The sequence below is a fragment of the Sinohyriopsis cumingii genome, chromosome 1 (assembly GCF_028554795.1).
Source record: "Sinohyriopsis cumingii isolate HCF-2022 chromosome 1, ASM2855479v2, whole genome shotgun sequence".
Classification (NCBI taxonomy): domain Eukaryota; kingdom Metazoa; phylum Mollusca; class Bivalvia; order Unionida; family Unionidae; genus Sinohyriopsis; species Sinohyriopsis cumingii.
In genome coordinates, this window is record NC_142961.1 from 33,046,163 (window position 1) to 33,071,492 (window position 25,330).

At 35.7% G+C, this 25,330-nt stretch overlaps 1 protein-coding gene across 3 annotated transcripts in view; it reads left to right on the top strand.

The window, feature by feature from the left end:
- LOC149806668 (protein Hook homolog 3-like) overlaps positions 1–25,330 on the top strand; it is a 126,203-nt gene that overhangs the window by 52,541 nt on the left and 48,332 nt on the right. For 2 of the 3 annotated variants that reach the window (XM_089956311.1, XM_089956321.1), the window contains exons 6-9: positions 12,713–12,861; positions 15,573–15,626; positions 19,481–19,564; positions 21,398–21,492. In XM_089956311.1, the coding sequence (XP_089812437.1) occupies positions 12,713–12,861; positions 15,573–15,626; positions 19,481–19,564; positions 21,398–21,492 (382 nt within the window). Of the gene's footprint in view, positions 1–5,028; positions 5,166–12,712; positions 12,862–15,572; positions 15,627–19,480; positions 19,565–21,397; positions 21,493–25,330 lie in introns of those variants that run through there. The other variant, XM_089956331.1, reaches the window with a different exon arrangement.

Sequence of the window (25,330 nt, forward strand, 5' to 3'; positions counted from 1 at the left end):
GACACTTCCCAAAGTACAGAAGTTGCATGCATCATTGAGAGAGGTGACCTAAGTTAGAAAGCCACCTGCTTCTACTGGGAAGAGAGGGGGCCTCACAGAAAGAGGGGTCCTGGTCTGAGAGGGAAGTTGCCAACTCCAAATAGACCTACCTTACTGTTGCAAGGTAATCACAGTCATATCACACTGGTAGATCTCAAGTTAAAGCAAGATGTTGTTTGTCGTAGTCAAGTTTCCAAAATGGACTCTCCATGAAGGTCTACAACATCCGACTGTTCATTCTCATTTGACAGGACAATGGATGTTTGTTTTTTTAATGGACATTCAGCAAGGATCTGTCACTGGGTGTCAGGCAAAGAAAAATGTGTCAAGTCATAGTCATGGAAGATCGGTCAACAAACACTGTGTCACAAGTATGAGGTACTGGTCACTAGGAAATGTGTCTTGTGAGAGTCATAGAAAGTTGGTCACTGATCATTGGGCACCATTCTCTGGACTTTGACACTGGGCACCAGACAAAGTCCAGAGTGCAGTTCTCAGAGTTTCTTTCCAGAGTTTTCCAGGGTTCTTCCTCCACCATAATACTGGCTGCCATGTATAGCCAATCATGTGCTGAAAAATGGCGTTAAACCCTACAACAACAACAACATTATTCTCAGAGTTTCTTTTGCTTATCAGCAAACACCGGGTGCCTAGCGATGGGTACTGATCGTAAAGCACCAAGTGCTGAGCACCAGGTATGGTGTATGGTAGCAATCTTCTGTTTAGTCTCCTGTTACTAATCATGGAGCACCAGTTGCAGAATATTAAGCGCTTTAATAGCACTAATCAGCATAATCCTGGCATCATTTTTCAGACTTGGTAGTTTTGACATCTTTGATATCTCGCCCTATCTTTTTGTTTCACTCCATATGGAGAATGGACTTACAATAATGAGAACTGGTCAGGGGGAAGAGATCGATTTGATATTTCTTCCTATTTGATGTTCCCATTCAGCCTCTATGGAGCTTGGGACCCCCCCCAGCATTGTTGAATCCTCAGGGTCTCTCTCATGACCATGCCACCATTGGTAGTATGACATGCCATAGATATTCCCTGCCACCTCTGGCCTTGTTACCAAGGGAATGGGAGGAAGGCAACCATTTGCAACCTTTGGGGCTCAGAAGGAATAACCAGTCCCTTTCTTCAGGGAGAGGATAAATGGGCAAGTCCCATCTCCTCCTGTGGGTGGAGACAGGACAACAAACTCCTGGTTGGGAATTCCTCTTCTCTCAGTAGGAAGATAGGACACAATTGTTTTACATTGTCCTGAGAGCAACACAGGACAAGAAACCATCAATATTTGTGGATGCAGATGAGTTCTTAATAGAATGCATCATAACACTGTGTCCCTGTCATTTGTTGGATTTTCCTGATTTGTACCACCAAATGGGTCAGGTGACAGAGGTTTAAGAAACATGTATTTTCTGTTAAGGTAGTAGATGAAGATTAATGCCTGCCAGACTTTCTCCAGATCTATGACCCAAGCCTGCAGGATCATTGAAGCCTAGGATCTTCTCCAGTTTGGAGATGTTCTCCAGGGCACAACTCATGTCAGAACGACTATTGCAAACTCACTCAGTGATGCTGATTTAGCTTACTTTGTCTAAGGGTCAAGTGGGGACCATATAAAAGAAGTGGTGATCTGTACACTCTAATCCACACCAGTCCATGGTATCGGTCGACAGGTACAGGGTCCATTCACCTGCATGACCCATTAAGTCGTTCCTCTCCACCCTGGAATCAGGTGCCTCCTAATTGGGGATTTTGGCAGGAACCTAGACACATCTCCACATCAAGGCTTTGTGGCTTTGGAACTGAAGGCATGGCTCAGGTTGCTATAACCTCATGTGTCAGTCTCTTTATTGCTGTCTCCTTCAGTTGCTTGAAAGAGGAATCTTTGCCTCAGGCTGCCTTGCATAGACCTGGCTGGGGCCAAGACATTGAACTATGTGCTCTCTCATGTCTGTGGTGCTCTCTGCAGAACTCGTTACCAATGGTGGGATATAGTCTTGGAGATATCAGAAGTTTTTCAGGATCAGAACCTCACAGGATCTAAGACCTCAGTAACACAGGTCTATGGACACAGTGCTAGGTCCATCTTAACCGGTGAAGAAATGCCTCCATTCTGGAAGGTCCATGGCTGCCCATCCTAAGCATTTTAAACAGGAATACAATCAAAATTGAAATCACTCCAGTTTAAAACTTCTCTTTACCCATAATTCTCATGCCACTGTGGCTGGAGCAGCTAGGGAAGGAAATCTGTGGGTCATTAACTATTCCCTAAGAAGGAAGGCAGTCACCATTAGGGAGTTGCACCTTTATTGTCCAGTTCACCCTTCTCAGAGTCCCAGTTGGTGCCTGATTAAGTTTTTTGTTGCAGAGGCTTGGTTGGACCTCTCAGAGGATGCATGGTTGCTTGCAAGAATAATGGACTGTTACTGGGTTTGCTTCCAAGGTCATCCACCTCTTTCAGGTATCCCCATTTGTTCAACCATCTCAACTGATATCTTTATAGAAAGAGGTGTACTCCATTATAAGGAAGGTCACAGTAGAAAATATGAAGATAATAAGATGCTTGTGATTTTATTCATGGGTTTTGTAAGTTTCAAAGAGTGTTGAAACATTTCAACAGCAGTTCAGGATGGAGACACTGCCTCAATTAAGATTGTCATCAGGCCAAACAGTTGCCCTAGCTCTCCAAAATTCTTATCTTCACATCCTAAACTTTACCAACTCCAGGAAGTTTTATATAGGAAAGGAAATCTTTATGTTTTGGGCTCTTCCTGTCATCCTAGGTTCCATTCCAAGAGCCTTCACCAGAGTGATGGGTGTAATAGTGGCTAATTTAAGATCCCCAGGAGCTCCCATCCTCCAGTAATTTGACAACTGGTTGACAACATCCACAGATGTGACCATATGGAGGATTTGTGTCTCTGTGAGGGAGTTGTCACCTCATCTAGGCCTAATTCCAATCAGATGAAGTCCGATCTTATCCTGTCTCAAAAATTTGTTTATGTGTGGATGTATTTTCTCACCTGGCAAGAAGAGTTAAGAGTGGAAAAATACATCATTGTTTGCTCATCTGCGCCTCACTCTCCTGGTGACTAGTAATGTGGCAGCAGATTTATTTCCCCTACAGGCTTCATATGCAGCCCCTTCAGTTCTTGCTTCAAGTGAACTGGAGATAACAAGAGGACCACCTCTCAGACCAGATACCCCAAGGAGCCAAGCTTCATCACAGTCTAAGATGGTGGAAAAGTTAGGACAGGTTTCTGACTTGAGTTCCTTTTCATGCTCTGGAACCTCCTTCCATTAGACTGATATATCAAATTCAGGCTGGAGGGCTCACCTAAAGCCAGAGAGAGAAGTCCTACAAGGTCTGTGGTGTTGGGAATTAACTTTCCTTCACATCAGTAATCTAGAAATAAATGCTGTTTTTCTAGCACTTCAAAGATGGTTTTTATGGGGGGAGTCAGAGTCAAATTTACAAAAGGTTGCATTATATTCTTAAGACATTTTAAAACATTTTGCAAACAAATTCAGATATGCAATCACAGCAGAAAGATGTCTGCAATATGTAATGGATTTTGTATTATTACCCCTGGTTCACTTGTGTGGGGTATTGAGGGGATCAGGAAGATGTTCTAATACAGTCAAAAGCATGGGGATTTTCATAGCAAGCCAAAATATTTGAAGTTAGTTCTTTTAGAGATGTATAGGTCCATATGGATGAAACAGTGTAAGTCAAGAGACCTGTTAAATTTATATTTGTTGAATGTATATCTTTGTGCCTTCAGGTGTGCATAGTGCTTACCATTGAAAATGCATGCTGTTATGTATATTTATATTTTGTATTTGACTTTTGTCCATGATTATAGGTTGTAAGGGTAATCTTGTAAATAATATTGCATAGCTAATTTTTTGCATATGGTTGTAGATTAGGTTTTAAGGTAATTATTACTTGTAGGTAAACATGTTTACTTGGATCTGAGTTCAGGACATTGGTTTTCCCCTTGGAAATTGCTGGTCTGCCTGATGTTTATCATATTCTTTATTAACATTTTAAGTAAAAGTAGAAGGACTATTTAGGGTTTAATTCACAATACTTAAGTTCCTTTTAAATTTTCACTTTGTATTCTAGGGAAGTAAATTATTTGTTGAATTTTACTAATATTGTTGGTTTTTGCTCTAATCTGTTGTTTAGTTTAAGACCATAGAGTTGTAAAAATGTGTAACTTATGAAAGACCATTAGTTCTGAATGGAAGGTATTGATATTGTCAATTTACAATGATATTTAATGTTTACAAACCTCATTGTACCTTGATGACCATTAGGGAGAAAACTGCTCACAAGTGCCTAAATCAAGCAGTCATTTTCAAATGTAAGAAGTTAATTCATAACTAACTGATGGTATAATTATCAACTGTTTGATCACTCTTTAACAGCTTTCACTTAGTTTCTGTTTATTTAATTTACTCTCAGTTAAATCTGTAACTGCATACTCCCAGCAGTGACACTTCTCTCTCTCTTTCTCTTCTCTCTCTTGTTTATATGGAGGTGATTAGAATTTGAAGAGTCAGCTAATTTTCAGTTAATCAGCAGTCTCTCTAATAAATGATTTTTGCACTGAATTTATCAGAAAACATTAATTATAATAATGGCTTATTGATCTCTGATGGTGCTAATAGATAGTGGGATTTTGGAGTTTTGGGTGGTGGTTGTTGTCAGTTTCCCATTGTTATTGAGTCACTTAAGGTAAGTTGGTGCTGATAATATGCAGGTGGTAAGGTGTGATAGTCAGCAAAATTAGGCATGCCATAGCAGTAATATCAATGACCTCTAATGTCCTGGATCATTCTTGTTGTCGGCAGTTTTGCTGATAATCTATATTTGTGCTACAGTTACACTTGATGTTTTTAAGTAACTTAATGATAAAGAGCTGTACAAATTTGATAGTAGACACTTACAGGTATTATTATATTGTGGAATTAAATGGATTGGTTCTGGCTAAGGAATACTGGACAGGAAAGGATAGGTTCTGGCAAAGGAATAAGGAACAGGAATTCCTAGAGATCATGATCCAGATTTTCACCTTAAATTAGGCATCAGTCCGTCATTTTGACAAGTAAGACTGGAAGTCTTTTTATCTGTTGGAGGATCAGTGATGTTTTTGAAAATGTTATATTATCATCTTGACATACTTGGAATAGTGTGACTAATATTCCAGTTATACCCTCTTTAGGGGTCTTCACATTACCTGGAATAGGGACTAATATTCCTGTTATGATCTCTATAGGAGTATTCACATACACTGGAATAGTGTGACTAATATTCCAGTCATACCCTCTATAGGCATATTCATATACATTGAAATAGTGTGTCTGATAGGAAATTACGTGATTCTGCCCATTGTGATACAAGGCATACTATCTCTCTCTCTCTCTCTCTCTCTCTCTCTCTCTCTCTCTCTATATATATATATATATATATGTATATATATATATATATATATATATATATATATATATATATATATATATATATATATATATATATATACATACACACACACATACATCCATACACATACACACCAATATACAAACATTTAAGCATATGCTTCACAGCCTCATCACTAGGCTTATAAATTGGAAACTATTGAAATACCCACCTAATAGCCATATGTACAGTCAAGAACTATGAAAATATAATTTTATACTTGCAGCTAACACTGATCATGTGGTTTATCCCTAATCGCAGTGGTGTAGCCTCTGGGTCATAACATAGAACCTACTGAAATCCCTATACTTTAAGAATATACACACTTACTGGATTGAAAAAGATATAGTTTAAATATAAAGCCAACATTGGTTGGGTTTTAATGGCACTTTAAACATTGTTGGCTATAACTTGCTAACAAAATGGGAGCTATGTGCCTGTGCCAAGGAAATATTCATGGAGGTCAACCTGGACTGGCCTGGGTGGTATCAGGTATCAAACCTGTGCCAGTTGGGTTAAACATTCAGTGTTTTACAAACTGAGCTACCACATCTTCCTCAGTGAGATCAGCCTGCATGATTCAGCTTTCATTGGTCTATTAACATATCTGCAGTAAGGAATTGTATCAGTCATGCAGTCAGCCTACATAAGCAATCACAGTCCACTACTATATTTACTGCAATAGTATTGTTATGTATATTTGATTTGATTTAATTGTTTGTCTGATGTTTTAATTTTTTTATTTTATTCCATTGCATGCTATTGTAATGTAATATTGTTTATTGGACTTGATTTTTTTTATAGAATTAAATTCAGTTCTGTTTGACATGACTTTGTTTGAAATTTTCATTAGTAAACACCTAATACATGTAATAGAAACACTGTATCTAGTTTCTGACCTTGATTCAGAACCAGTGACAGTTTTAGTAAACATCTTTTTTATTACATGTATTTTTTTTAATTCTTTCTCAGAGTAAGAATTATTAAGTTAAGTTAAGGCCATACCTGGATGACATAATAATTATCATGTAACAAACTTCCATTCTTTCTGGAAAGATGATCTCTTGACCTCCATCTGGGAATCTGTTTTGCATCTTAGACTTATTACTAATGTTTTGAGAAGATTAGGCAGTCGTGCCCTAACACTTGAGATGTCAGGGTGTTTTATGTTGTGTCCAGTTTGTGCTAATTATTTTATTTTCTTCAGATTATTGAATTTCAAGTGATTGTTTTCCCTGGAAATACTAGTGCTCTAAATGAATTCATGGACAAGGACATTTTTCTAAATTTATACAGAATTAAAAAACTGGAATAACATTATCTGTGATAACATGCCCCAGCTACCAAGTGCAGAGTATCAATTCAAAAGTGTTCTCCATGGTATAGCAGTGTTAGGGACCAGTTTCGCACTGCTAAAAGAGACCACCGTAAAGCTGAGAGGCTTTGGCTTTCCACCAGACTCACTATTCATAAGCAAATCTATGAAGCCGCTAAGAAGAATGTCACAAATATAGTCCATGCAGCGAAATCAGCCCACTACACTACTAAGATCATAGAAAGTTCCAGCTGCAAAGAGCTCTTTGAGATTACTAACAAGCTAATGTCAAGGAACAAATCTACACCACTTCCAACTACCTTCTATCCAGTCGACCTTCTGGACATGTTTGCAAATTTCTTCCGTGACAAAGTACAAACCATTAGAGATAAGCTTGACACCAAAATTTAATTTGACTCGTCGTCACCATACAAATGGGATACAAAATTTGAGCAGCAACCATTAGCAGCATTTGAACCTGTCTCTTTGGATTTCGTATGTACAGTCGTGATGAAGAGTGCACCAGAGTCATGTGAACTTTATTCAATTCCAACATCACTGCTGCTTGAGTGCTTAGATCCAGTATTGCCTTCACTAACTGATGTTATTAATATCTCTCTCTCATCCGGGGAATTCACATCATTTTTCAAAACTGCCATTGTAAAGCCTCTGTTGAAGAAACCAACACTAGACCATAACGATTTAAAGAACTTCCGCCCAGTTTCTAATCTCCCATTTATATAAAAAATCTTAGAAAAAGTTGTTCTATCCCAGTTTGTATCGCATCTGAATTCAAACAGTCTTTTTATCAATGTACAATCTGCATATCACCCATGCCACAGTACTGAAACTACTCTTCTAAAAGTAGTTAATGACATTCTCTGCATTGGATAGTGGAAAGATTACAGTCTTCACCCTCCTTGATTTGTCTGCAGCATTTGACACAATAGACCATGATATATTACTTACCGTCTCCAGCATGTATTTGGCATTCATGATACAGCCTTACTGTGGTTCAAGTCCTATTTGGTCAACAGGACACAAATTGTACCTGCAAATGGAATACACTCCAGCCCAGTTGATCTATGTTGTGTTGTTCCACAGGGGTCTGTTCTTGGACCTGTTCTTTTCATTCTGTACAGTCAGTCGCTCTCAAGTGTCATAGCTCATCATCCAGTGTCTTACCAATTGTACACTGATGACACCCAAATATACAAATCTACCCACCCAACTGAAGTTGATGCTATCATCCAAATTGTAGAGAGGTGCATTTCTGATGTGAAATCATGGATGACATGTAACAAGCTGCAGATGAATGATGATAAAACTGAGTCCATTCTGATCACAACACAAAGACTTTCTCATTCACATCCTTTAGCTCAAACAATAAATATCAGCAACACCAACATTAAATTCACACAATCAGTACAAAACCTAGGTGTTACTCTGGACAGTACTCTCACATTGCACCAACATGTCATGAACATATGCAAGGCTGCATATCTTGAGCTGAGACACATCAGCTCAATTCACAAATATCTTTCAGTTGATGCCACTAAAACACTTGTGTGTTCATTAGTACTTTCAAGACTGGACTATTGTAATTCAGTTCTGTCTGGTTCATCTCAATATTTGCTCCAGAAACTTCAAAAAGTTCAAAACACAGCTGCTCAGATCATATTTAGAGTACCATGATCAGAGCACACCTCCCCGCTGCTCTGTACCCTACATTGGCTATCCATTCGATCCAGAATCAAACACAGAATTTGTTCTTTGTGCTGCTTTTCACTGTCGGACTCCGACCTCACCCATGTGTACACACCAGCAAGATACTTACGCTCCTCTTCTGACAATTGTATACTCATTATTCCCACTATGAAAACAAAGTCATATGGACAGCGTTCTTTTGCATGCCAGGGCCCAGCAACGTGGAATGCATTGCCCACAGAACTTAAACACAAAGACACAGTGATTACATTCAAGAGGGCTCTCAAAACTCACTTATTTCGACTGCAAGAACAAACTTAAAGACCTAATAATGTTTCCTACCTGAAATATTCTCAGCATGTTTTTTATTTTTTAATGTTTTTCTAATTTCATGGTGTTTGTTTTTGTAATAATATTATTATATGTTTTTTATCTTATAGGTGTTGTCTAATGTAAAGCGCTTAGAGCTTCTAAAGATTAGGCGCTATACAAAGTCCTTATTATTATTATTATTATTATTATTATTCAACAAGAGGCTGTTGACTCTGCACCATTTAGAACAATGTCATCATCTTTCATTTTGGATCTCATTGGGATTCGAACTGTTTCATTCAGGATGTTTTGTTTCTAGGACTTTTATTTTTTTTAATTCTTTGATTAATTTTGGATTTGATTCGTAAAACCTTAAGTTCTTTTTTTCTCATTTTTTACTTGATATTCTAGGGAATTAAATTATTTGTTAAATTTTACAAAGCTTCTGTTACTTTTTGTAAAAGTCTAGACTTGTAACAGTATCTAACATGCACTCAACATTAATATGACAAATTCTTTGTCTGTGCTGTTCACACAGAATTCACAAGTAGAAAAATAGTGTGGAGTATTCAAATTCCAAATTTCCTATTTCTTATGTCTCAAAGTTGTTAAATCAATCGAAAAGAAATCACTCAGTGGTTAGCATGCCCAACTCGCAAAGGCGCAGGTTCAGTCCAGCTGTTGAATCGGGCCAACTTGGCTTCCATGGTGATATCCTTAAGCTTTACTCCAGATGTCCCAGCACTAAATAACCTACTTGTGTTGCTGTGCTGTAAAACACCAAACCAGATAATATCAACTATACATATTTAACATGTATCTGTCTAATCTTACTGCTTTTGTGAAATCTCTATAATTCAATTTATTTCCTTTAAGTTATTAAAGTTTCGGTTTGAATGCTAATTTTAACATAGGTTAATTAGAGGGTTTTATAATCTTGTTTACTTGAGAAATTACTCATTCTTGGTTTAATTTATTTAGGAAGAATCAGTCTTATTGTGCAGTTGTATTCAGTATTTGATTTGGTGAAATTATTATTCAGATATTTATTCACTGGAAATAAAAGTGCCCTTCGATAATATTCTTGGACAGAAACATTAACATGGAAATATAGTAAATTCAGACAAGGAGATCTTGGATTCTATTATTGTGATTCATCAAAATACTGTTTGCACATCTCCACATCACAGGCCACTACAGGCACATCAACACATTCAGAACTGAAGCTTTTTGGAATGCCACTGGAACTTAATCAGAACTTCATTTATTAGGACTGGTAATAGAACTCTTTGGACCATTTGGGATTTAATTTGCAATACTGCATTAGTTCTTTTTTAAATTTTCAGTTTGTATTCTAGTGAAATCGATTATTTAGTGAATTTTATAAAACTTGTTCATTTTTGCTCTTTTCTCTTACTTAGTTTAAGACCAAAGAGTTGTAATAATGGAATGTCACCTCAACTTGGCTCTCGCTATTTGCATTGCCAGTCACAAAAATCTTGCAGTATGCATATGCATGATGTCAGAGGTCCATTAGTCATTTGATACCAACAAAAAACCTTTCTAATGTTGTGCACAAGATTTCAAGATATTAAATGTATGTCACATAATGAAAAAAGTTAGAGTCATAATTTTCAACCTATTTATTCTGAAAACAACACCAGAAACATGTAAATGTTGGAGCAACCTGGAAGAAACCAGATTCTTTATGTAGAATGCACATGTCAACACAGTAATCATGTGATAAAAAATAAAAACTGCATTGACATGTGATCACTACCTGAAGAATCTCTCAGCATCAGACAGAGAACATTTTACCATTGCAGGATTTGATAAATCTTAAGAAAAGAAAGTCTTGTTAATCAACAAAAGTGTCTGTTTTGGGGGAAGGACTTGTGAAGATTCAGAAGGGCTAGTAAATTTCTCAGTCAACAAGTCCTTCTGGCTACAAAGAAAGTTTTGTTAAATTTTAGACCCGAATATGAATGAATTTTTATCAAATCCAGTTTGCATTTAAACCTGATGAGTATCTTAGACAATGCAAGATAAATAAATTGGTTTTGAAAAATAATAATAATTTTAACTGAACTTAGCAATGACAGTACTGGGACTTGTTCGGTGAACATTTATTCTTGATATCAAGTTCAAGGTCAATCACAGTGATGAAAAATTCTATTTTGCACTCGTAAACATGTAAACTCAAACATATAAGAAAATCTTTTTACGACCAAATTTACTTTTTTCTTTTAAGACTATCTTCCTTGTTTTCAGTACTCAGCAGTTGAAAATAATAAGAAATACACTTATTGATACAGATAAACACACTTAATAGTGTCATGGATTCCTGGAAATTCTTTTTTGGTCAATAGAGCATCAGTTGCCTCAAGGGACTCTTGTTTTGTTTTCCAAAGTTATATGGTTAACTGGTGAAGCTTGTTAATAAAAGTTTCTTATTAGAGGTACAGTGAGTAGTTAAAAAGATTCCTCCACTTACAACTATACAATTGCTATCTAGACTATGTAGATACTGAGAATTTGAACAATGTGGACATTATGCTTATGTTCACCTCTGAAATTAATACATATTATCAGCAGAAAGGAGTTTTGCTTAGAGAATGTGAAGAGTTTTAAGCTTAAAAAACAGCTAAGCAGCTTTTCAGCAACGATTACTGTTATTTATTTTCCCTCTCCATCCCCCATTTTAACTTCCAGTTTATAGATTAAGCTTTATTGAGAGACAAACCAGTCACAATCCAAACTTCAGTTATCTTAGACTGAAGTTCAGTAAAAAATGTTGTCAAGTAGCTACAGACACACACACACACACACAAACACACATTTCCTGCCTTTTTATACACCACAAAAATAATTTTTAATAAAGTGGGGGTGAGGGTTTATTCTTAAGCCAATAGATGGATTGGCAAGGAAATGATATTTCAGCTGTTGCATCTTTTTTGTTGATGTGAGTTTTGGTTTGGTTCGGTTTGGTGTTTTAGGGCACAGTAGCACAAGTAGATTATTTAGTGCTGAGGCAACTGGAATAAAGTGCCTTGCCCAAGGACACATGGTAGGTGACCAGCCTGGTCTGATGTCCGAATTTGAGTTGATACCTTTCCAGTCATGAGTCTAGCACACTTACCACTAAGACACCATGACACCATTGCTGGTGTCATTGAGGGTGTGTTTTCACTTCCGTTCTGTCAGTCAACTCTTACATTCTGTTAGATACAGGTACATATGCTTAATAAAATTTAAGTAACATTTTAAAATCATATGAGGCTTTGCCTACACATTTATTACAATTTTGGTAATTGATGTAATTAGTCTTGTCTGCTTTAAGATAACTGACATGTCCTTGTTATAATTTAACCAACACATTCTCAGTGGCTGACTTAACTCGTATTTCCAGCAGGCCAGCTCACATTGAAATCAACTGGTCCTGCATACAATCAGTTCAAAATACACAGGTCACAAGCTGGAAGGCCAGTGGCTAAACTGACCCCTGATTGTGATATCATTATTATTAATTGTAGTTGGTTTTAGGTGTTGCCATGAGTCTTTAACTCCCTATGGATTACTGTTATGATTGCTGTGTAGCATTAGTAAGCTTGTCATTCTCTATCTTATTTTTTGTTATTTTATTTTGTAAGGACACAATAAGACTGACCTTACCTTTCAGAGATTATTTTAACACTTGAATTGTACATATCACAAACTGTTTTATTACTTTAAATATTGGAGACAATTGGGCAAAGAAAATGAATTTGGATTTATTATCTTTACTTTAAACAGTTGATAATGCAAATGTTTTAAAAGATGTCTTTCCCTTCCTTTCACAGGTGAGCATATTAGTGCCACAGAACTGGGTCGATTGTTACAGCTGATATTAGGTTGTGCTGTGAACTGTAATGAGAAACAGGAATATATTCAAAGGATTATGGCCATGGAAGAGTCTGTACAGCATGTTGTCATGACTGCCATTCAGGAGGTAAATAAAACAGTGCGTTATGTATATTTAATTTGTATTGTTTTTTGTATTTTTTAATTATATGTTATGTAAATCTTTATTTTGTAATTGACCTTTGTCCAAAATCAAGTTGATGGTGTACCCAACAGTACCCGGTAAGATTTCTTTTTGTAACGGCATAATACATAGGTAATATTTTTCTATGAATATATATTAAATATTCAGATTATTATTAATTGTAAGCATGTTTACTTCAATTTGAGTTAAAGATATTGTCTTGATTGTGACCTTAAAAACTTCCAGAATGAAAATTTCCCATTAATTTGATAGAATATTTCCAGAAAATGTTAATTGCAACCTAGGTCAATTAGAGGAGTATATAATCATGTTTACCTAGGAATTACACATTCTTACCTTAACATGTGAAGCTGAATAGGTCATATTGTTTACCTAAGAATTACACATTCTTACCTTAACATGTGAAGCTGAATAGGTCGTATTGTTTACCTAAGAATTACACATTCTTACCTTAACATGTGAAGCTGAATAGATCGTATTGTTTACCTAAGAATTACACATTCTTACCTTAACCTGTGAAGCTGAATAGGTCGTATTGTTTACCTAAGAATTACACATTCTTACCTTAACATGTGAAGCTGAATAGGTCGTATTGTTTACCTAAGAATTACACATTCTTACCTTAACATGTGAAGCTGAATAGGTCGTATTGTTTACCTAAGAATTACACATTCTTACCTTAACATGTGAAGCTGAATAGGTCGTATTGTTTACCTAAGAATTACACATTCTTACCTTAACATGTGAAGTTGAATAGGTCGTATTGTTGTATTCAGTTTTAAATTTGGTTGGATTTATTTATTAACATTATTATTAATTGGAAATACAAAGGACTCATTCTAGGACTAAAACATTAATTTGGAATTATAGTGTATTCCAACAAGGACATTTGGGATTATAATATTGTAATACATGACAGGACTGTTAAACACATCACCACATTGCAGGCCATTGACACAGTAACTCATTTGAGACTTTAGGCATTTCAACACATTCACCATTGGAATTTATTTGAAACACTATGGAATTCAATTGGAACTTCACAGTTAGACTTGTGATAGAACTTTTACGACTATTTGGTTTTAATTCACAGTACTCTAGGTTCTTTATAAATTTTAATTTTTTATTCTTGGAGAATAATATATTTGTTGAATTATATTAAAAAAATCGGGTTTATTGCTCATTTCTGTTATTTAGCTTAAGACCATATTAGGAAATAACAAGTTTTCTATTGCATGCAAAGGTCAGAAAAGCCTCATCATGTATGATGCCAAATAATGATGGAATGTTTCTATCCATCACTGATGCATGAGGATTATTTTCCTCACATTTCTGGCTTGAAAGCATAGGCTATAAGCAAAATGGCACCCAGTCAATACATATAAAACATGAAAGGGAAATATTTACATTAAAAATGTTTACATTTATTTAGAGAGAAGGGGAAAATATTTGGTTGATACTGAAATATTTGGTGTAAACTTGGAAAAAGTTAAAATGCTGATAAATTGGATAACAACTCAAAATATAGTGATAGAATAATAGTAGCCAATCATGCCATCATGTCAGATTGGCAGTGTGCCAGTCAAATCTTTCTTTTGATGTACAACAACAGTCATGTGACAAAAGATGTGTTTTGACAGCTGTTCTACGATGTAAAACACAATCATAAATATATAGGAATGCAAGAGAATCTCAACTTCATGTATTTTTATCACTGGCATCAGTTATAAACTAAGAATCTTGATGGATCATTGGAGACTTTTATAACAGTCTTGCTAAATATGTCCATATATGTTAACTTTGTTGTGCAGACCATTCCAATGATTTATGTAAAGTGCATAATTGTGTACCAGATATAAAAGTTGACAAAATCAACATCAGTGTGCTAATTAGCATGTTGTACTATAATGTCTAAAATGTTGACTTAAACATACAAGTAATTCAGTCTTGTTAAATCCAGATTTAAAATATCAGGTGATACATATGTATGATCCATTCAGTAAATCTGTCGACTTGCAGTTTTTAGTGCCTAGTGGGATAAAGGTCTCTCATACCCCTAATCAGTGTATGGTGCCTAGTGGGATAAAGGTCTCTCATACCCCTAATCAGTGTATGGTGCCTAGTGGGATAAAGGTCTCTCATACCCCTGATCAGTGTATGGTGCCTAGTGGGATAAAGGTCTCTCATACCCCTAATCAGTGTATGGTGCCTAGTGGGATAAAGGTCTCTCATACTCCTAATCAGTGTATGGTGCTTAATATTTTGGAGACTTCAAAAAGAAAATAAAAAGTCTGGGCTCTAATTCCAAACACTTCCAGGTTTTGCCACCAAATATGTGGTGTGGGTGCAACTTGGAATGAATGTGTGTAATATGAAATATGTGGCAGTCATGTGGTGATATTGTACCTGCTTCTGAGCCCTGTAATGTCAGCGTCATTTATGATACATCAGAGTGGGTGGTATTACAAAAAAAGGCGAAGGATGTAGTTCAGAAATGATAAAAAAACAATTTACATTTCTGCTCATGTTAAATATAAATTTTACACAAGGCAAAGAAATACTTCAAAATCCATTACCCTGAATATTGATTATTATTATTATTATTATTATTATTATTATCATCACCAACATCATTTTTAAAAATATTTTTGCAGTTAATGACCAAAGAAATGACCACAGGTGAAGGAGATTCTGAAACAGGAGAACAAGTATGTAAAATCTCTTATGCACATCACAGTTGTCTAATTATGACCAAATCAATATTTCTGAGATAGGTACAATAGTTATAATTAACATGTCAAATTTTGTTTTAACTTGGCAAAACATAGTGGTATTTATACCCTTTGTTTTTCCTGCAAAATCATTATTTCTGAGATAGGTAGAATAGATAGAATAGATATAATTAACATGTCAAATTTTGTTTTAACTTGGCAAAATGTAGTGGTATTTATACCCATTGTTTGTCCTGTTTGAAGATTTGGTTAAAGCTTTTTGAATGCCAGTTTTATGTTAGGTATCTCCTGATTTCATTGAAAAGTAGTCATCAGTCATTGCACATTAATTACATAGGAACATGGAATATATCTAACAATGTATAAGCCAGAGGCCAAAATGTCATTGTCATGGTGTTGATCTCAAGATTTAACTTTTACATGTGCTTATGTGTATAGGTTGTCATCAGACTTTGTAATATGGCTTGTGTATGTAGAATGACAGTCAAGTTGGTTACAGATTTAAAGGTCAGGAATCAAGGTCATGATTAAATATATTTAGTTTGGTTTTTTTTAATTGCAAATTAATTAAATTCATGGAAAGGATTATACATTCTGTTTCATTTGATGGATTATTTGTAAATTTTACCTAAAAAGTTTACTTGAGCAGATTTCCAGGAATGGTACACTTAAAGGTGAAGGTCACAGGATACAGTATTACCAAGACTCGAATGACATTTATCTTGGGCTAGAGGTTAAGTTTATGCATTATACATATGATCCTACAGTAATGACCAGCTTATAATACATTCCTTTAACTCCTTATCATGATGAGATACAGATATAACTTTTCTGATGGAGGTCATTGTCATCGACATTGCAAGTTTTATGTTTAAGTTTTTACAAGCCAGATAATGAGGATGTATGCATAAACACTCAGATGGGAGTGAGACATCAGGGTCTGTAGAACATTACTTTTGGAACTGGTCACATGGAGTAATTTCTGAGTTCAGAAGTGGGCACTCTGGTAAACAGTAGATCAAAGAGTTTTTATAGTCTGTTTGTTTGTACCTCTCTGCCTAATGAAAAGTTTAAATTAAATTATTCATTTCATTTACTGATCTATAATTTCTGACCTGAATTTGACCATAGAGATCCTAACACTGTCATGGTCTGCACATTTCTTGCTTAACAGAAGTTTTAAATATAAATGAATGCCATGCTCAAGATCCATTTCCAGTTCCTGAGCAAGTCCATTTTCAGCGAAGGGGTGTGTGCATAACTACATATGTATATACATAGAAGGAAAATACTATGTCGTCATCAAGCAAAGAAAAAGAATGACAACTACAAATTTGCCTTTCATGTTAATTTAACAAGTAGTGTAATTTCTTTGTACATGTGTGCAAAGGATATAACTCTAAGCTCTCAACATTATGGTAATTTACGGAACTATCTAGCAGTTACCGAATAAGATGAACTACATCACAATTTTGTCTGAGGAAATTAACTTGCCCGTAGTGTAAGCAACATGGCACTGTGTTAGTATGGAAAGTCCGTTAAGCATGAAAGACACAGAGAATGCCAGTGTTTGGGCCACTCTGATCACATTCAGTTTAGAAATTGAAAATCACTGAATGAATCTACAAAGTTTCTGTGCACTTTTTATCACATTAATGATTACCGTTACTGAAATTGGTAGGGGGGTACAAACAAATGGGAAGATATAGTCAGAGTATACCATATTAACTAGCATATTCTATTTTAGGGTGCATCTTTGTGATAGTCCGTCTATTTTTGTAACAAATCATCCCAAAATAAAAACAATGCATGTAAATCATGCTTCATAAGATTATATAAATGGCAAATAAACTTCCAAATTTTTTAAAGGTAATTAAATATAATATTGTAACAGTAAAGAAGCGTCTGCAAGCTGAGTCATGGGTGATTTACAACAAAAGAAAACAACTGAGTATGAGCTTTTATTGATATTAAAATATTGAAATAAAAATACATTTTTAGGAAAATATAACAGTTTAAATTCCTATTGTTTGTACTGTTTTTGATTTATCTGCCATAAGGCACAGCATATTTTGTTATGATGTTATGTCTGGTTTCTGACAGCACATTCTTTTCCAATTTTATTTCCAAACAGAAACTAGTCTTGTCCATCAAATATATCTAGTATTCTTTGATGATAGATTGTACTTGGGGTAAGAAATAACCCCATTGGTTTCAGGATATAAAAAAGTCAAAGGTCAAGGTCATGGAGTGAAAGACGAAAACTGGTTTGTGTACAATAAATTTGATTCTCCAGCATCTATAGTGACCAGCTTTATGGATGGATTGCACTTCATAAGACATAAGCTTTTAGGTCAGAGGTCACAGTTACTGTGACTGAAAGAAGAGAAGTGTTCTATACAAAAATTTCAGATACATACCACATATCTTGACCAACATTTGTGGAGATCTTGCACTTCAGATACAGAAGAGGCCTATTGATTTGAGGGTAAAAAGGTAAAAGGTCAGGGTCATTGCAGATTCTAAAAAAATGTTTTTAGTGAAACACTTACATCCTGGAGTTGCTTCATTGACCAAAGTTTATGGATGATTTAAACTTAAGGGTAATTTAAAGCCTTTTGGGGCCTAAAGCATTATGGGTCATGGTTATGGTAAGTCTGATAAGGGTAATTTAAAGCCTTTAGGAGCCTAAAGCATTATGGGTCATGGTTATGGTAAGTCTGATAAGGGTAATTTAAAGCCTTTAGGAGCCTAAAGTATTATGGGTCATGGTTATGGTAAGTCTGATAAGGGTAATTTAAAGCCTTTAGATAATGGGGCCTAAAGCATTATGGGTCATGGTTATGGTAAGTCTGATGAGGGTAATTTAAAGCCTTTAGGAGCCTAAAGCATTATGGGTCATGGCTATGGTAAGTCTGATAACAAAAGAAAATGATTTTGCACATTATGTTTTGGTTCAAAACAGCATATATTGACCAAAGGTAAACTTCATGGAGATCCGTTGGTCAGTAATCTTCAATCAAACACACTTTACTAATGTCTGAATAGAAGATCCTTAGGCACAGGGTGAGTATATAATGTGCCATGCACTGTCTCTTGTTGCTCTTTGTCTTTTCTTTGTTCCCCATATTCATCTATACACACGTTTCATTGATCAAATTGTAGATCTAGACAAAATATTGTAGATGGCATGTGTATGGATTAAAGTAGCAATCAGCTGATTTTGGGGTCAAACTAATAAGGTCAAGACCAATGGCTGCTAAAAATTGTTTCTGCACAGAAATTTTAGTTTTTGACTATGTACCTTCATCAAATTTTATGGATGGCTTACACTTTGGGTAAGAAAAAAGCCTATTGATTTTAGGTTCAAAAAGTCCAATGTCACGGCCACTGTTACTGAAAGAAGAAGCATAATAATTTTAGTTTAAGACCCTATATCTTGACCAAAGTTTTTAGAGGGTTGGTATGGAAGAGGCCTATTGATTTGTGGGTCAAAGACCAAGATCATTGTGGCTCAAAGAAATATGGGTTTTGCAGAATAACTTTTGTTCTAGAGTATGTTTTTCTTACCAAAATTTGTCAATGGCTTGTTTTTGGGATAATAAGAAAACTAGATTTGGGGGTCTGAAGGTCAGAGGTCAAGGTCACAGTAAGTTTAATAAAAAAATGGTTTCTGCAGAATAAGTTTAGTTCAAGACCACTTGCCTTGACCAAAGAATGTCACATTTATTGAGACCAAACACCCTACTAGTGTGTACTTACAAAGAGGAGTATTTATTATGGTGTTGGCATATAATGTCAGTCACAATGCCTTTGTTTAATGTTTGCAGCTGAGGAGAACAGTAGAAGAGTTGAATGGTGCACTAGCAGCCAAGGAGGAGTTGATGCAGCGCTGCCATGAACTTGACTTGCAGGTACAGTAAGCATGTGCCAAGCAAGTTGCCAAACCTTAAGTTTTTTAAAACCTATTGCATGAATATACAGCATTACCTTGGGAGTGCAGTATTTGTCTGAAAACATGAGTTCATATTTTCCCATGCAAATGCAGTAACCTTTTTATTATCTACTCATTTTGTTCTTCACAAAGTAATTGAATTTTTGCTGTATTCCAAAATAAATACATAACCATAGTTCATCAATACACAGTAGCAATATAATATACTTATAGCACTGTCCAGCAACCTTTGAACTTCGTTGCGTGCTTGACTTAATTTTTAAAAAATTCTTGTTTTAGTCTATATAGAATTGAAATTTAGACCAGTAGCAAGCATTTTAGCATATTTTAATCTATATATATATAGGAGTAGTTTTATAATTGCTTTTGAAAGAAACCAGAAATTTTCTCCATGTATTCGCAGCAAACACTGATTTGAACTAACGTTCGGCATCACATCTTGAAATCATCTTCACCACCAAAAAAAAGAAATGTATTGCACAAAAAGTGAAGTGTAGTTTGGAATATACCAAAAATTGGCCATACATTCAGCCATCAAATACCAATATACATCCTGCTTTTTTTGCACACAGTTTGCCACAAATTTTAACATTGGGCATGGTGGCAGAGACAATGTGAGGAAGCACATTGATAGCAAACAACATGAAGACAGCTTTTTCGAGTGTTGGAATTTTTTAGATTGAAAGATTAGCATATGTCGTCATTTGCTTGAGTTCATAGTTTTTCATGCATGCGCCAACACCATTAATTGTTCACCATTCAGCATTTCTGGATTAATACCATTTCGTAATTAAGCTACACTGCAGTTAAAATATTTTCACCTCCAAGGAAAAAGATTTGTAGTCCACAAAAAGTGAAGTATAGATTGGAGTACGCCAAAGTTTGGCCTAGCATTCAGCCATCAAAAATCAATGAATATTATGTTTCTAGCACAGTAGTGTGCTGCAAATTTTACAGTTTAAAATGTGCACAAGGGCTTGTATTGTTGCTTACAATTTCCCTGTCATGCATGTACCATGTAGTAATATTATTATATAGTACATGCATGACAGATAAATTGTAGGCAATGGTACGAGCCCTTGTGGGCATGTGGCAGAATGATGTGAAAAAGCACACTGCTATAGCACCCCCAGCAGATTTCAGTTTTGGAGTACTTTAAGCCACCTACTCAAGTCCTGCATACTACTAATGTTGAAGCATTGTTTGTGAGCTTTCTTGTTGAACATAGCCTGTCTTTCTCAGTTGAAGATCAGCGACAGTGACAGTGAAAGATTATTTCCTATTATGAGGAAAAATAAGACAAGCTTAAATGCCTCCTTAGGTGCTGAAAATTTGCAACAATTTTAGTCACCAAGAGTAACCAGCAGGCAAGAAGCCAGAACTGTTTTGAAAACCAATTTACCATAGTATGATTGAGGAAGTTCAAGACTGCCACAGCATCATATCATGAGAAATAGTGTGAATTTTGTGTATATCAGTAAATTTGTCTGCAAATAAAGTAGTACATGTAATCAGTGTAAATAATATGTTTTAGTTTGGGATTTTCATATAATGCAGTACCAACCATCGAAGTGGATGGAGTTAGTGTCATGATATAATTTTTCACTGATTGCTAATTTTTATCTCACTTTTCACTAATTGTGAGTTGGGAGGGTTGGCAGCTCTGCATTTTGATGCATTAGGTGTTGAAAAAGATTTTCCTGTGCAAAACCAGACATTACCGTTTACATAAAAAACTTGTATTGGACATTTTTGTATTGTTTATCGAGACATTTTCACTGTATTTCTACAGGTGACAGCATTGCTGGATGAGAAGCAGGTGATGCATATGGAAAATGAAAGGCTGATGGAGAGACTGAATCAGGCAGAAAATCTTGATGATCCTGGGTTAGTATGCCTTACCTGGAGTGTATTCATTATAGCTGGGTAACACAAAATATTTTGTACTTAGGTATACTATGGTAATCTTGAACATCATATGATATGTACCACTGTAGACCACAATTATGTACCACTGTAGACCACAATTATATTAGAAACCAACAATTTTCATATTTCTTGAGTAGGGGCTCTGGATGTTTGGGGTAAATTTATGATACACAAATAACTTAAATATCTTGCTCTGATTTACGGCCAAATAACACCATATCTTGAGATAAAAGCCAAATAACACCATATCTTGAGATAAAAGCCAAATAACACCATATCTTGAGATAAAAACCAAATAACAACGTATCTTGAGATAAAAGCCAAATAACACCATATCTTAAGATAAAATAAAATAAAATTTCTTCAGCTGATAAGATAATCACAGCCACATCCTAAAAATTAAATCTTGTACATGAATTTTCTATGTGTATGTTAATTGTGTACGAGTTGTCATCTAAACACTGTATCTAAAGTGGGATGATTAAACTAGCACTATAGTTGACTCAGAATAAATGACACTGTACTAAATATGGAAAGTTTAAATGACACTACTAAATATGGAGAGTTTAATTGGCTTCCTATAAATGACACTGTACTGAATATGGAGAGACTTCCTATAAATGACATTGTACTAAATATGGAGAGTTTAATTGACTTCCTATAAATGACACTGTACTGAATATGGAAAGGCTTCCTATAAATGACACTGTACTGGATATGGAAAGACTTCCTATAAATGACATTGTAATAGAGTTTAATTGACTTCCTATAAATGACACTGTACTGAATATGGAAAGACTTCCTATAAATGACACTGTACTGAATATGGAGAGACTTCCTATAAATGACACTGTACTAAATATGGAGAGTTTAATTGACTTCCTATAAATGAAACTGTACTGAATATGGAAAGGCTTCCCATAAATGACACTGAACTGAATATGGAGAGACTTCCTATAAATGACACTGTACTGAATATGGAGAGACTTCCTATAAATGACATTGTACTAAATATGGAGAGTTTAATTGACTTCCTATAAATGACACTGTACTGAATATGGAGAGACTTCCTATAAATGACATTGTACTAAATATGGAGAGTTTAATTGACTTCCTATAAATGACACTACTGAATATAGAGAGACTTCCTATAAATGACACTGTACTGAATATGGAGAGACTTCCTATAAATGACATTGTACTAAATATGGAGAGTTTAATTGACTTCCTATAAATAACACTGTACTGAATATGGAGAGACTTCCTATAAATGACACTGTACTAAATATGGAATTTAATTGACTTCCTAAAAATGACACTGTACTAAATATGGAGAGTTTCTTTTTAAAATTAGGAAGTATTAACGCTAAAGCCATAAATTTACTAGCTACACTATTTACATAATAGGCATGGAAATTTAGAGTGGGATGCCAAAACACAGGTAAGATATTTATTAGAGTCAGTAAACATATACTGATTCAACAAATGAGAAAAAGGTTTAGTTTACAAGAGATACTGCTTAAAACCTGCATCTGCCATCAGATGTGGGAGGTCATGGGTTCGATCCCCGGCCAAGTCATAATTTAGACTGATAAAAATGGTACTAACAGCTGCCTCGCTTGGCACTCAGCATTAAGAGGTTAGTGGTAGGACTGGTTGGGCTGGTGTCAGGATAATGTGACTGGGTGGGACATCATGCTACCTACCTGACTGTGGCATGATTCCCCAGTGCTCGACATCACTTTAAACTGCCTTTTTCATCAGTTTAAGCATTTTTTTAGTTTTCTCACCTCAGTAAGTATTTACCGTCTGTTTGTCTCTGTAAACTTTGCTTTATCGTCATCATAGACTAATATTTTGCACTACAGTCATCTGAATTTTATGATAAACTAATTGGCACCATTTTAATTGTCTGCCCAGTTGTCCATATTAGTTATAATTCATTTCAGATCTTTGATCAGTTATGTCAAGTGAAAGATCATTCATTTGCAGTAATAACATCATTTCTATAAGGGGCTCTGAGTGGTCTAAAGCGCTTACTGCTACGAATCACTGCCATCTCGTCTTTGTCTGTGGGGGTTTGAGTCTTGGGCTTGGCCAATGTGGTTATGTGAGAAAACTTGCTAGTAGATTCTTGTGGGTCAGTGGTTCTTTCCAGGGTTTTCCCAGGTTCTTTCTGCACCATTTATACTGGCCTCCATGTATAGCCTATCTTGTGCTGAAAAATGGCATTAAACCCCATAACAGCAACAACATTTCTTTACTTTTATTTGGCATTTATCTTTATTTATGGCATCCATTTTATGGCAAGCTCAGTCCTGGGATAGCCAATACTGGACTTTGGCACCAGAAGCTCTGGACCAAGGCCTATCTAGCTCCAGCATAGCCTCAATCTACAATCTATCTTTGTTACACAGTTTTGTATTTCCCTCATTTATCCAGTCTCAGACCCATGACACAGACAGTGTCCAGCAACAGGTCATGCGAAATTAGCACTGGAAATCCCACACACTGTCTAGTGCCAGACTCATGGAAGCATCACAGACCAGCAACAGACAGGTCCATCACTACTAGTGCAGCTCCTTATTCCTAGACACTTGGTACCCATCTTTGATGACCTGCTTAGTGAATGCCTTGAGATCATGTGCCAGCATGGATGGATTCCCACCCACAGGGACTGAAACAGTTAACTCAGTAACTGTTGACTGTTCAAGTAACCAGTTACAGAATCTTGTGACTGGTTAATCATTACCCCTCACCACCTCATCTAGTAACACCAAGCATATTTAATCCAAGTAAATTTAGTAACAAACTGAAAACACATATAAACTTTTTCACTCCTTGCCTTTTCTTCAAAAACAATCTGCTTTACAAATGAACAATGTAGCACATCTGCCTTAGATGCAGCCCAGTGCTATACATGTGCCATAATCTGCTTTCTTTAAGTGTGATACAAGTTGTTAAGTTTGAAGGTACTTCAGTTAACATTGGTCCTGTGCTGTAAACAATCTGAAATTGAATAGTACAGTTTCAGATTATCGTAGTATTACAGCTGGTTCATATAGTAGGAGCTTGACAGGTTTATATAAGTCTACTAATTACAATGCAGCCAGCTTCCTTTATTAGGAAACCACTGCAAGTGTTAACACAGGATAGTTAACATGCCAGAATGGAAAATGCGAAGGCTGCAATCACGAGATTTTTTAAATCTTTAAAATCACCTCGGAGGGTTTTGCTTCTGCAGAAAATTCTGCTTCAATTTAAGAAACCAAATATTTTCAGCTGACCTTTTGAAATTTATAACCAGACAGCTGGTACTGATGTGTGTTGTTGACCTTTGTCCTATGAACAGGCACTGTGGAGAGTTTTAAATGGTTTGTTGCTGCCCTTAAACCAGAGTATAAGCTGCCTTTGTACCCTTATGTATCAAAAGTATTTCCAATTGTTTTTTTTAATAGAAGCAGTCACACATTGACAAATTGAAGGACAATCCTATTTTCCTGGCATTTCACAATGAACAACTGCAGCACTACAGGGCTACATAAGCTTTACTCAGCACTATATGAGTAATAACTGGGTCTTAAGTCCAACCTTTTCACCACCAGACCTGCAGCAGATCACTATTTGGGTGTGAACATTGTAGGGTACCTCAGGTCTCTCACAAATGATTGATGTTTCCTATATTTAACACCTTGATGTCAGACATTGCAAAATATATGAACATAGATCCTTAAGAGGTTAACTTTATACACAATAACAAAAATGTTTTGAATATCACCAAGCTGCATGTTTCAGT